This window comes from Cricetulus griseus (assembly GCF_003668045.3).
Source record: "Cricetulus griseus strain 17A/GY chromosome 1 unlocalized genomic scaffold, alternate assembly CriGri-PICRH-1.0 chr1_1, whole genome shotgun sequence".
In the NCBI taxonomy this organism is placed as follows: Eukaryota; Metazoa; Chordata; class Mammalia; order Rodentia; family Cricetidae; genus Cricetulus; species Cricetulus griseus.
This window is the reverse complement of record NW_023276807.1, coordinates 42901266-42915412: the sequence shown is the minus strand read 5'-3', so window position 1 is coordinate 42915412 and position 14147 is coordinate 42901266. Positions and strand designations below refer to the sequence as shown.

General features: G+C 41.8%; 1 protein-coding gene across 1 annotated transcript; it reads left to right on the top strand.

Moving 5' to 3' along the window:
- Positions 1-2165: 2165 nt before the first annotated feature.
- On the top strand, positions 2166-13439 carry Triml2 (tripartite motif family like 2). Its single transcript, XM_027391010.1, has 7 exons — positions 2166-2354; positions 2877-2972; positions 5067-5261; positions 7269-7409; positions 10195-10217; positions 10561-10661; positions 12916-13439. Exons 1-7 carry the CDS (start codon positions 2166-2168, stop codon positions 13437-13439), a joined length of 1269 nt encoding a protein of 422 aa, XP_027246811.1.
- The last annotated feature ends 708 nt before the right edge of the window (positions 13440-14147 follow it).

Here is a 14147-nt window from a genome sequence, read left to right as displayed (position 1 = left end):
TGAAATTAAAGGAGTGTGCCACCACCGCCCAGCTACATCTAGAGATGTAGCTTACTTTTTTATTATTATTATTTATCCATTGGTTTATTGGTTGCTATTCTCAAACCTGATGTTGTTTTTTCTTTTTCAGACATGATCTCACTCTATAGCCCAGTCTGGCTTCAAATTCAAGGGAATCCTCCTAGGTCATGTCTTGAGTTTTTATCAAAATCTCAGTTGTTCAATTTTACCAATTGGGATCCGGGTGCTGAGTGGAAAGCTTGCTAGCTTAGAGAAGCATGGAAGCCGGGTGTTAGTGGCACATGCCTGTAATCCCAGCACTAGGAAGACAGAGACAGGCAGATCTCTGTGAGTTCGAGACCGACCTGGTCTACAAGAGCTAGTTCCCGGACAGCCTGAAAAACCGCAGAGAAACCCTGTCTTGAAAAACCAGAGAGAGCAAGACAAACAGACAGACAGACAGACAGACAGACAGGGCAGCTTGGAAAGTACCCAGATGACCTTCCTCCTCAGCAGACATCCCAGAAGCCTCCTCAAACAGAATGTACCTCCCTTCTACTTCCTGAGTGCTCTCTATCTGTCTTCCTGACTCTCTCTTATTCTCTATGTTATTTCTTAATCCCTCCCCCCCCATGCAGACAGGATTTCTCTGTGTAGCTTTGCAATCTGTCTTGGAACTCTGTTAGACTAGGCTGGCTGGCCTCAAGCTCACAGAGATTCGCCTGCCTCTTCCTCCCTAGTGCTGGGACCACCCCCAACCGGCTTTTTCTTAATAACCCAATGTTTACTTCCTGTCAACTGGTTGCTTACTTAGTCTCTGGACCTGTGGTTGACATTATTTAACTCTGTTTATGATACTCAAGCAGAAAGCTCTTAAACGTGTGTGTTAGGACTGAGAAACACCACAGCTAGAAACAGGTTTTGCCTAATGCAATCCGGGGGTGTGATCCAATGTCCTGTAACAATTCAGATTTTGGGTGGGCATGTGTACGTGTCATGATGCCCAATGGGCGATTTTTTTTTTTTTTTTTTTTCCGTTTAGGGTGATCAAATTGAACCCAGGGCCTCACACATGCTAAGCAAGCACTCTGCGACTGGTCTGCATTCCCATCCCTGGTGTATTCTTAAGTAAAATAAGCCCTTTTGAAGCTAGGACTATACATTCATAAAGACTATTGGAACTGGTTGCTACTACTTAATAATGAGTCACAGCCCATTTTATTTATTAGCCATCAAAGAAAGTGTTGTTTTTTGTTTTTGTTTTTAAAGACACTATATGGACACAGTTTGTCCCTGAACTAACTCTCACAGCACTCTTGCCTCAGCCTCCAGAGTGAGGGAGATTACAGAATGAGCCACCATGCCTGAAAAATCCTTTAGACAACCTCTACTTTAAGATCTATGTAGCTAGCCATGATGGTGCATGTCTTTAATCCCAACACACTCAGGATGCAGAGCTTCAGGGCAAGACACTGTCTAAAAAATAAATAAATAAATAAATAAATAAATAGACAACTAAGCACAGTATTTAAGAAATTTATGTATGTGTTTCTTAGTTGTTTGGGACAGGATTTCAGTGTGTAGCACTAGCTAGCCTGGAACCTGCTATGTAGACCAGGCTGCCCTCAAACTCTACTAGATAGCAGCCTGCCTCTGCATCCAGAGTGCTGGGCTCCAAAATGCTCACTGTTTCACCTGGCAAGGTTTATTTTACTCCTAATTGTGGAGGGTGGGGGGTGCAGGTACCTGAACATAACTGTAAGTACCCAAGGAGGCCAAAACTGTTGGATCCTCTGAAGGTGGAGTTGCTCTCTTTTGTGAACTCCAGTCCTCTACAAGTGTAGTACATGTTTGTAACCTCTGAGTCATCTCTCTTGACCAACAAGAAGATATTCTTTAAGAACATATGTTAAGAATATGTGTTACCGGCGGGGCGTTGGTGGCGCACGCCTTTAATCCCAGCACTCAGGAGGCAGAGATAGGTGGATCTCCTTTCTCAGAACCTGCCTACTGAAAAGCTGGCCAGACTCTGCTCCACTGAGGTTGCCAAGTGGGCCTGCTTCAGATCACAAAGAGCATCTCCTTGTCTCCTCCTATTCATCTGCAGGGAAAACTGTCACCACCAGAAACAAGCAGACCAGTATTCATAAGCAGCACTGACCAGAATGTCCCAAATGCCCAAGCCCCAGGTACTGCGCAGCACCGCAGAGGAGGCCCTATGTGGAATACACCTGCAGCCATTGCATTTCTTCTGTGACGATGAGGAAATCACAGTTTGCCGCAAATGTGTCCAGTCTCCGGAGCACATGCAGCATGAGGTGTATGGGCTACAGGAGGCTGCGGAATATTATAGGGTAAGGGAAACCGAAACCAGTCTGGCTAACTCCCGATTAATGATTGATTGATTGATTGATTGATTGATTGATTGATTGGACAGATAAGTACTTGTTCTCCAGAAACAATCCTTGGGAGTTGATTAAGAAATACCACAATAGCTAGTCTGTTGGTATCCAGCACTCGGAAGGCAGAGGCAGGCAGATCTCTGAGATCGAGGCCAGCCTAGTCTATAGAGCTAGTACCAGTACAGGCTCCAAAGATACAGAGAAACCCTGTCTCAAAAAACGGAAAAAAAAAGAATCCTCGGGTCAGCAGATTGGTGGTGGAACTTGCCTTTAATCCCAGCACCATGGGGCAGAAGCAGTCAGATCTCTGTGAGTTCCAAGACACTAGGGATTACACAGAGAAACTTGGGGGCGTGTGTGTGTGTGTGTGTGTGTGTGTGTGTGTGTGTGTGTGTGTGTGTGTGTGTGTGTGTATGGTTTCCTGTACTCATACAACGAACTTAACCTGCAATTCCGTGGTCTGTTTCTCGGTAGAAGTTACTCCAGGAAACACTGGTTATGTTGGAGGAGAAGCTGGAAGCAGCTGAAAGCTTACTGGCTGATGAGCAAGAGAGAATGTTGATGATTCAGGTGAGGTTTATCCTGCTTCTGGGGAGAGGGAGCCTATCAATAATAGAAATTAGGTAATACAGTATCAACAAGCTGAAAAAGATAGTGGAGCAGGAGAAAGTATTTGGAATCCATAAAGGGAAGGAAGCTAATTTTTTTCAGATTTATTTATTTATTTATTTACTCTGTATACAACATTCTGCTTCCATGTATATCTGCACACCGGAAGAGGGCACCAGATCTCATAACGGATAGTTATGAGCCACCATGTGGTTGCTGGGAATTGAACTCAGGACCTCTAGAAGAGCAGTCAGTGCTCTTAACCTCTGAGCCATCTCTCCAGCCCAAGAAATTTTAATTCTTAATTAAGCAATTCTTTACCATATCCTACTAAAGTGACAATATTGAACATATAAAATCAAAGTCACTGAATTTTGATGTTTCATTTGTGTATTTAATACATGACTCTGCATGTAGGTAGCTCTGTGACCCCTTCTGCACATTAGACTGTCGTACTTTCCAGTTCCTGTTCCACAGCAAATGCCTGTCAGTCAACTGTTTGCAGCACTTAGCAGCACTATCAATGTTCGGTTTAATGGCATAAAATGCATTACATAAGTTAGCCCCCTTAAAGATTTATTTTTATCTTTATCGTATTTAAAGATTTATTTTAGGGTTTATTTACAAATATGTTTGATCATCTAAGTTTTGTGTCAAAGGAGATCAGAAGTAGGCATTGAATCAGTCCCCTAGAGTCAGAGCCAAAGCCATAGCTGTAGGCAGTTGTGAGCCAACTGGTATGGGTGTTGAGAACTAAACTCTGGTCCTCTACAAGATAGCAAGTGCTCTTTACCACTGACTCATCTCTCTATCCAGAAGACTAATTTCTTGATAAAAAGCTCTTCAAAGTGAAGAAAAAAAGAGAGGGAAAGAAGAAAGAAATTTAATTTTAAAAATGACCAAAGAAACAAGTTCACAGAAAAGAAAGTGCAAATAATCTTTTTTGTGTGTTAGAAATAAATCCTCCTGTTTTCTTTTGAGTTTAATTTTTTGCTTGCTCTGTTTCTTAAACATAAATTAAACAAACAAGCAAACAAAGAAAAAACTAGGGCTGGAGAGATGACTCAGAGGTTAAGGTCTTGAGTTCAATTCCCAGCACCCACATGGTGGCTCACAACCATCTATAATGAGATCTGGTGCCCTCTTCTGGCCTGCAGGGATACATGCAGGAGGAATGATGTATACATAATAAATAAATGTTTAAAAAAAAAAAAAACAAACAGTGACATAGAGCTAAAGTTGAGAGGGTAAAGCCTGAATTTACATGGTGACTTCCAGGCTAACCTAAGCTGACTTAGCGAGGTCTGTCCCAAAGGAAAGCACTCCAAAAACCAACCAACAACAACAAAAAATCACACACACACACACACACACACACACACACACACACACACACACGGGGAGACAGAGAGAGAGAGAGAGGGAGAGAGAGAGAGCGAGAGAGAGAGAGCGCATATTGGGCAAGGGTGATGTGGCTCAATTGGTAAAGTGTTTGCCTACCGCTCATAAAGCCCTGAGTTTGGACCCCAGCAAAACCATGCATGGTGGTGATGTCTGTAATCCTAGTGCTAGGGAGATGGAGGCAGAAGGGTCAGAAAGACCAAGGTCACTCTCAGCTACAAGCAAGCTTGAGGCCAGACTTTATCTCCAAAACAGAACAAAAAACCTTAATGTGTTTGTTAGAATGTTGCTCATGTAGGAGAACACTCCTGATCTCTTTAGGCAGGGGTCATAGTTTCCTTAGCTTTTTTGTTTTTTTTTTTTTTTTGAGACAAACTTTTCAAGGAGTTCATACTGGTCTCAAACACTGCTTTCCCCTGCCTCAGCCTCAACTGCCCTAAGACTATAGATCACACCTAGCCTTGCTTCCTGGGCTTCCTAAAGTCGGTGAACATTCCTCCACCCACACAGTTGAGTTTACGGTTTTGATGATACCCTGGGTGAATCGTCAAGGAATCCCCTTTGTGGTTGTGATGTGGTTAAAGAAGAAGGTTCACAATTGTTGTCATTTTCTTTTGTTTAACCTGAAATCTGTAACACCTATGTTTGAGAAAGGAAGAAGAGCAGAGGTTTAAAGAGATTGTCCAGGCTGAGTATAAGATGAGGTTCCTGTTACTGACTGAACAGATGGAGCTGCCCTCTCTTAGACAGCCAGCCTGCACATTTGAAAAGGATTTGAAAGAAGCTCATGAGAACCAGCTGAGGAAGCTTAGTACTGAGCTCAAGCTCAAGTCGCAGAAAAAGCTACAGGTGAGAGAATATTCTGGAAGTTATCGATAAGCAGTATATCCGTTCCCAAATAAATTATTCAGTGACAGCCACATGTGTGCAGAGTGTATGTGTGTTCTCACCTACAATTCTTTTATATGTCTCCATCCAAACAACTATAAATAGAGAAGCAAGGAAGGTAAAATTGTATATATTCATTATCTCATATTACACTGCTAATATACTTGCATCCATGGAAAGATACATGGCTAAGATTGTGGTGATATATTGTTGGTGATCTAATAAAGCTAGCCTGGAGATCAGAATGCATAGCTAGCCATAGCTATAGAGGCCAGGCAGTGGTGGTACACACCTTTAATCCCAGGACTCAGGAGACAGAAGCAGATGGATTTCTGTGAGTTAAAGGCCACCCCAGGCTACACCAGAGTGAATCAGTCTAAAAAGAGAAACAGCGCTCACACAAAGGGGATTTCAGCACCTGGGATCCCACGCCTTTAATCCCAGCACTAGAGAGTTATATAATACTTCAGGGTCTCATGAGGCTTTCAGTCTGAGGATTGCTAGAGAGAGTAGTCAGCATTCAGCCACGTTGAGGAGAGGATCACCCTTTCAGCCTGAGGAAGAGTTAAGAGCTAGTGGCTTAGCTGTTCTGATCTTCAGCTTGAACCTCCATATCTTTTTCTGGGTTTTTATTATTCCTGCTGCATTAAGACAGCACTGAGCGTTAACCGCAGAAGACAGGTCTCTGGGACTCAAATTTGAGTTCTAGTAGATACTAAGTAGCCTTTAGGTAAACTTGGGCCTGAACAGCTCCATATCTAACCTAATTTCTTTGGCTGTGAAATGGAAATAGCAATGGCCTCTAATTCATAATGCTGCTGCAGGTTTTGGCTGAGATAATCCACAGAGAGCCCTTAGACAGTGCCTAGTACATTTTAAGCCATCTGTAAATAGCAGGCACTGTTATTACCATTGTGATCTTTAATGACAACAGGAGATTAAATGTAACCTATAGCCCTCTACGTGAGCCTTGCAGCATGACCTAGGAGGCAGCTAGCTGTACAAGGGAATGCTACTTGATATGAGGCAGGGAAAGCAATACTCTAAGTATCAGGGAAGAATTCTCCAAGAAAGAAACAAGTTGCCAGATGAGAAATAAAATCTAATGATTTTTTAACTAATTAATATAACCATGTGCTAATGAGATTAAGTGAAATCTAATACCTTTATGAGGATAAAAAAGAAAACAAGTGATCAATAGTCTAATTATATAAGCACCTCCTAATTACTAATTAAAGTATAAATTTAAAAATTTAATTTTGAGAAGCCAGGCATTTTTTTAATCCTAGCACTTGGGAGGCAGAGGCAGGCAGATAGATCTTTTGTGAGTTTGAGGCCAGCCTGTTCTACACAGCCAGGGTTATACAAAGAGATCCTGTCTTTCAAAACAAAACAAAACAAAAACTGGTTTGGGGACAGTGTCTCATTCTGTAGCCCTAGCTGGCCTGGAACTTCCTTTGTAGACAGGCCTGCCTTAAATTGACAGAAAGACACCTGCCTCTGCCCTGGGTGCTGGAATTAAAGGGATACCATGCCCTAACTTACAATTTTAAGTAGTGGTGAGACATTGAACTTCTGAAAAAAATGTCACACCAGAAAGAATGTGGTATGTTTTGGGGTGCAGATTATACGAACAAATGCCTACTTTAATTTTAGCACATTAAACAATGGATACAATTCTACTTATTTGTTTATTTAGAAATGAAATCTTAATCTGTAGACCAGGCGGGCCTGAACTCAAGATCTTCTGCCTCTTGTCTCTGCCTCCCAAGTACCTGGATCACAGGGTGTGCTGTTACCTCACCCTACTCAAGATTCTATTGAAAGACACCTGTTTCACAGAGAAGCAAATCTTACCTGACTGTGTTCATTCCTCAGAGGAGGAAAGCAGGTTTACAGGACAAGGTAGAAAGAGTAAATAAGAAAAGGTACAAATGACTGAATGGTAATGAAGACATGTATCTACAGAGACTTAGCCACGTGGGGAGAGAGAACATGAACAAACTGAAGACGAATGAAGTCTGTGCTTCTAAGTTCCTCTGCAGCCTCCAGGAGACCATCTCGGAACTGGAGAGGAAGTGTGGGGAATCTGCAGTAGCACTGCTCCAGGTAACCCTGGAGAAAACCCTTCCTTGACAGCATTTGAGAACTGAAGGGGGGGGGGCAGAACTCATTAGGGTTCACTTCCAGAATTCCGGTGAGCTTCAACCCAATGTGAAGGCTAGGCAGCCACTGCACAAGGAATACCGTTGATGGGACTATAAGCAGCGTAGCCATATGGAGAGTAGCATTGAGCTTTCTCAGTCCCACTTCGGGCATATGCATGTGAAGGGAATGAAATTTTGTGCCAAAAAAACTTCACAGTACTAGGAATGGATAAATGTGATGCAAATAAATGCATCATGTGTGGATCCTTATCTTAAGTGTAAGCCAAGCATAGAAAGGAAAGTACCATAAGATTCCCATTCATATGTAGAACTTAAATGGCTGTCAAAGAAATTGACAAAGTATGATTAACAAAGACTGGGGGAAAGCTGGAGAGGGAGATAGCAAGAGAGGTTGACTGGGTATTGAATAGATGATTGATAGATGCCAGGAATAAGCTCTGGTGTTTTACTGTATAAGAATGTGACAAAAGATAACGATAATATACTGTATTTCTTTTTATTAAAAAAAAAAAATCCTTTGAAGCTAGTGGGTCTCTTGAGTTCAGGCTAATCTGGTCTACATAGCCAGTGCCAGGCCAGCAAAAACTACATAGTGAGACTTTGTCTCAAATTGAAAAAATATTTGGTCCTTTGAGAATTCAATATAATGTGTTTTCATCATACTTACCACCCCAAACTTTTTCCGATCCACCCTTCCCACCCAATGTTTATGCTGCTCAAATATGCTTGGATGTGTTGTTCCATTGAAGAGTGGTTGCTTTACCAGGGGCTACACTATAAAGAAAACTGTCTCCGCCTCTCCTAGCAGCTAGTAGTTTCTAATAACTTCATGACTAGGGGTGAGATTATGTGTCCAGCTCACCTCATCATGCTGGGACTTGCAAGGTTTTGTGGATGCTGTCACAACTGCTGTGAGTTCATATGTGCAACTGGCCTCCTGTGTCCAGAAGACAATATTTTCTTGTAGTCATTTTCCCCTCTTTCAAATGACCCTGAGCCTCTCTCTCTCTCTCTCTCTCTCTCTCTCTCTCTCTCTCTCTCTCTCTCTCTCTCTGTGTGTGTGTGTGTGTGTGTGTGTGTGTGATAGATGCTCTCTCTCTTTAGGTATGTTTTATAATGTTAGAATAGTGAACTTAGATCAATTTTACCATAAGACAAATATTTGAGGAGCTAGACATGTTCTGTCTGAAGCATCTCAGAGTAAGTTTGAAAACCAGACACAATAACTCATGCCTGTAATGCTAATGCTTGGGAGGATGAGGCAGGGAGATTACTGTGTGTTGTAGGCTAGCCAGGGTCTCAGCTGAGCAGTGCTGATATACACCTTTAATCCCAGGACTCAGGAGGCAGAAGCAGACAGATGGATCTCCTTGAGTTCAAGGCCAACCTGGGCTACAGAGTTCCAGGACAGGCTCCAAAGCTACACAGAGAAACCCTGTTTCAAAAAAAAACAAAAAACAAAAAAAAAAACCTTGTCTCTAAGTGAAATAATAAGTTTGAGTTATGGTGTGCCTCTCACCCATCCAATAAAATACTCTATGAAAAGAATAAAATGTATCTCCAGGCACTGACATAGTCTTTAAAATATCTCATTGAATGGGCAAGAAGTGATGCACAATGGCTTCTTGTTCAGGGTTTAGAAAATAATTGGTATGTAAATCTGTCCACGATTGTTTACATTCACAAACACTGTCAAAAAGACAAATATCCTCTACAAAGTAATGACCCATAACCTGGAAATGGGTGGGTAGGGGGATTGTGTAACATCTACTTTTGTCTGTTCTCATATATTTCATACCTTGAAATCCTCACCTTCAGGGGTAAAGGTAATAGAGATGCAATCTTCAGGAGGTGATTGTTCATGTCAGGTGGCGCTCTCCTCAACAGACCTTCTAAAACGGCCTAAGAGAGCCTCCTGTTTGGCTTCACCATGTGAGGGAAATCTACCTCACTAGGACCGCATCTGTGAATGATCAACCTCCAGAGTGTATGATAAAAATTCCTATTGTAACAAGCTATTCCAGTGAGGGTGTTTAGTACAGCCTGAATGGAGTAAGTAAGTATTAACAATGTTATGTAGCAGCATGCATTGTCTTTTCAAGAAACTAGCTACTAAAAACAATTCTATTAAATTCTATTCATATTCCTCTGTCCTTCAGGCACTTATCTGAAAAGCTTTGTGTTCATTAGTGGTAGTAGTGGGAATTGAGCTACTAGGCAAACACCACTTAGCTGTAGACCTAACCCCAACTCATAATATTTAAAACATTAAAAACATTTTAAAATAAATAATAAAACAACCCACTGTAAAAGCCTCTGTAGGTAACCCCTGAGGAAATAGTTCAATTCTAGAGCCTAACCTATTTCCAGACAACATGAGCAGGTGTGACCCAATTAAGTTCAGCTCCTGGCTTGGCTCCAACTGCCCTCTTGGCCTAGTGACCCTCCATCTGCTCTTCCCAACTCTTATTCCCCCAGCAACAGAAAGCAAATACATTGGTACCGTTTAAAAGATGAGTGCTCTGAATAAGTCACCAGGGTGAGGGACAGGTGATGCTTCTCTCAGGAATAGAGTGTGTGTGTGTGTGTGTGTGTAGTGAAAATGAGAGCCTGCTGCTGTGTTGAAGTCATATACATAGTGTTATACTCTTAAGTGTGTTGGGCATGACTTATAAATACTTTGGCTCAAGTATCCAGTACTAATCTTGTCTCATTTCCCCCCATAGAATGCAAACCTCTGTTTAGAAAGGTGAGTTTCTGGAAACCATTGGATGAAAACAGGTCTGATGTCTTGGACATATGAGGGATGAGAATGCTGGGCAGAAATGAGGTTATATCTATGGATAAAACTTAATGAAGTCATCTGGGCGGTGGTGGTGCATGCCTTTAATCCCAGCACTCAGGAGACAGGCAAGAGGATCTCTGAGTTCCAGGCCAACCTGGTCTACAGAGTGAGTTCCAGGAAGGCTCCAAAACCACAGAGAAACTCTATCTCAAAAAGCCAAAGAGAAAAGAAAAGAAGTTAATGAGGGTCCATCCTTTGAGAGAGGCCAGACTGACATTGTTCCTTTTTTTTTTTTTTTTTTTTTAAGGGGTGAGTTTCTATTGTTTCAGAGCCTAAAGCCAGCTCATATCACAGACCTGAGTTCATGCCTGTTAATAAAAATGAAGAAGGGACTACTAAAGCTCCAAAGTAAGTGGGCATATTCATGAATATTGTTATACCCAAGTTATGTTTGCAAATCACATGGTCATTCCCACCACCAACAAAATTCTTATGCACATTTTTTTTTAAGTTTTCTATATGCTGTAGGCATTTGAATGGTGCTGGGAGATGAACACCAGCATGTGTGCTAAACACCTACTTTACCAATGAGTGACAGCTCCTGCTCCCTATTATATGGGTGTGTGGTGTTTACAGATTACTTTAAAGTTATTTTACACTCCATGTCTAGTAATTCCTTTATCTAGCTCTCTCCCATTAAATTGTAGTTTATTTTAAATAATGTCTAGTTAATTAAAAGGGGGCTCGTTTTATCTAGGTACCCTCTGCACTAGTTTTGTATTTTGTGAACATATATTTACTGGTTTTTAACAGTGGGAGTTTCTTTGTTCTTAAGATTGTATCTCTAGTAATACCTGAGGCCGGGAATGAAGGCTATTTTTTTCCAGAGAGAATCTACATTATTTGTGCTAATCTTCTAGAAGTCTTAAGAACCTGTGAAAACTTGCAATTTAACTTGAGCAGTGTGGCTGCTCTAATAATGTGAAGTGGACTGCCAGTCCAGGGCTGAAGTTAATTTCCTTGCTGAAGTTAAGAAATGGAATTGGCGCCGGGCGTTGGTGGCTCCACCTCTAATCCCAGCACTCGGGAGGCAGAGGCAGGCAGATCTCTGTGAGTTCCAGAACAACCTGGTCTACAGAGTGAGTGCCAGGATAGGCTCCAAAGCCACAGAGAAACCCTGTCTCGAAAGCCAAAAAAAAAAAAAAAAAAAAAAAGAAAGAAAGAAAGAAATGGAATTGGGAGAACCTTGTGCCAGTTAACCTCTCCACTGTTGTACTGAAACACCATGACCAGGGCAACTTATAGCAGAAAGAGTTTATTTGGAGCTTGCAGTTTCAGGGGCTTAAAATTCACAATGGCAGGGCAAGGTGGCAGGAGGAAGGAGCCTAGAGCAGCACCTGAGAGCTGCCCTCAGATAACCACAAACACAAAGTAAATAGCACAATTCTTTGGACACTTCAAATCCACCCCCCAGTGACATGCCCTCCTCCCGCAAAGTCATACCTCCTAATCCTTCTCCAAAAGTTCCACCAACTGAGAACCACATGTTCAAACATGTAAGTCTATGGGGACCATTGTCACACCATATACGTGCCATTTATTAGACTGAAGTAGTCTAACAAAAGGGATATAAATTATGGATACTGCTTAGAAATCCACCTTGTAGAGTGATCAGGTTGAAGTTCCATTTCAAATTCCTATATTCTTTTTCTTTGTTTTTGGTTTTATATGACAGGGTTTCTCTGTGTAGCCCTGACTGTCCTAGAACTCACTCTGTAGATCAGGCTGGCCTTGAACTTAAAGAGATCTGCCTGTCTCTGCCTCCTGGAGTGCTGGGATTAAAGGTGTGCACCACTACCGCCCAGCTAATCTTATAGAAGATTAGCACAACATTTCTTACCAATGTTGGCTTTTATTTAAGGAGTAGGTCATGACCATTCAGCAGGTATTTAAAACTGAGGCTAGGAGGTATCTTGTGTGGCAGGAAATGCAAGTAGGAAGAAGAAAGTCATTCAGGCTGCCTTGAAGTATTTCAGTATTTGGTGAGGAAAGTGGTATGAGTTACAAGAGGGTATGTATCACTTTCCTTTGATAATAAGGTGTTACCATGCACTTCTTGTTCTGAAATGGGTGTTCTGGAGTCCTCTAGGTGTTCTTGCCTCTGCTAGTTTGTTTTCCTTTGGTCCACGTAATGCTGAGGGACCGCCATCAGAAGTCTTAGGAATATGTATCACACTCAGTAGTTATTTACAATACCTATAATGGAAAAGCTCTCCATCCTGTACTGTTAGCAAACACTGGTGCCTCTGGAAGCATCATATTTACAAAAGGTCTCTAGGGGATGTCACTTAGAGATATCTAGATGTTACTGGCTTTTAGCACAATTTTACAGACTTTGCATTGAAGATACACTTCTAAATCTGTCCTTATTCTATCACCATTTATTTGTTATTTTTATTTTTCTCTTACTCAGCAGACAACAGCCCTTTTCATTATTAAATCAGCATAATCCCCCCCCCATGTTGTCCATGTCTCTGGTTTCAGGGTTCTCCTAAATTGCCTCTGCCACGTGTCCCTTGTTTGGAAGCTGCTACATGTTAGAAACCATTGCTCTGGCATAGTCTGCTTTACCCTAAGATTAACTGAAGTTCTCTTCTTGCAGGAAATATAACTTTGGACCCAGACACAGCTCATCCTTCCCTTGTCTTATCTGAGGACCTGAGAAGCATGAGATTTGGAGATACACCACAGAGTATGCCTGATGCCCCAGGGAGATTTGACTTCAGAGCTTCCGTGTTGGGTGCAGAGAGCTTCAGCTCAGGGAGGCATTATTGGGAAGTGGACGTAGGACAGGCAACACAGTGGCAGTTGGGCATATGCGACTGTACAGAGATAGCTCAGGCTTCTGGAGATAAGTTCTTGCTCATGGGGTTCATGATGGGGACCGATTATACATTCTGGGTCTTTCCCCCTTTAAGAAAGGTCTGTCTGAGAACACAAATGCACAAAGTTGGAGTCTTCCTTGACTGCAGCTGTGGCCAGGTATCCTTCTACAATGTGACTGATCGATCCCTCATTTATAGTTTCTGTGACCTTACCTTCCGAGGAGCTGTTAAACCTATATTTTCTCTTTGTATTCCATATGGAGACATGAGTTCAGACTCTCTGACAGTCTGTCTCCCTTAAATTCATTCCTGAAATGCTGCTGGTAGCTCTTCATCTTCCTGTGTGGGAAACCCAAGATCACAAGAGACTAGAAAATAGGATCAAGACTTCACAAAGTACTTGTGTAATTAATCCAATAAAGCCTCAAGACTTTTGTGGTTTTCAACATGTGTTCAGTGGAAGAAGTTATATTTAAGTTGAATAATGATGGGGTTATCTGATGGCTCAGGCGACCAAAGCACTTGGCACCCAAGCCTGACAACCTGAGTTCAATTTCTGGACCCCACAGAATGAAAAGGGAGAACGGACTCCCAAAAGTTGTCCTCTAACGTTCATATGTGTACTGTGACAGATGGTTATTGCCCATACGCAACTAAATACACAAATAAAATGCAATAATAAAAACAAGTGATGAAGGATGGTAGCATTGAATATATGATCATATATGAATACATAACATGATCGGAAAACTAGAGAAAGATTATAGTCTTGTTTGTTCAGAACTAGAATTTGAACTGCAGGCACATTTTTAAGAACCCTTGGGAGAGAAAGTCTAATTGGGAAGGGGAGCAGTATGGTATGTTTATCTCCCAATGCATTTTGAATGGATCCTGTTGTGAATACATGGAGGGAGGCATCCATTTATTTACTGACCATGGGCATCGGAACTTAGAAGAGTTATTTCACAAAGAGAAGGATCTTGTGATTTCCCTGGACATTTTATCTGAG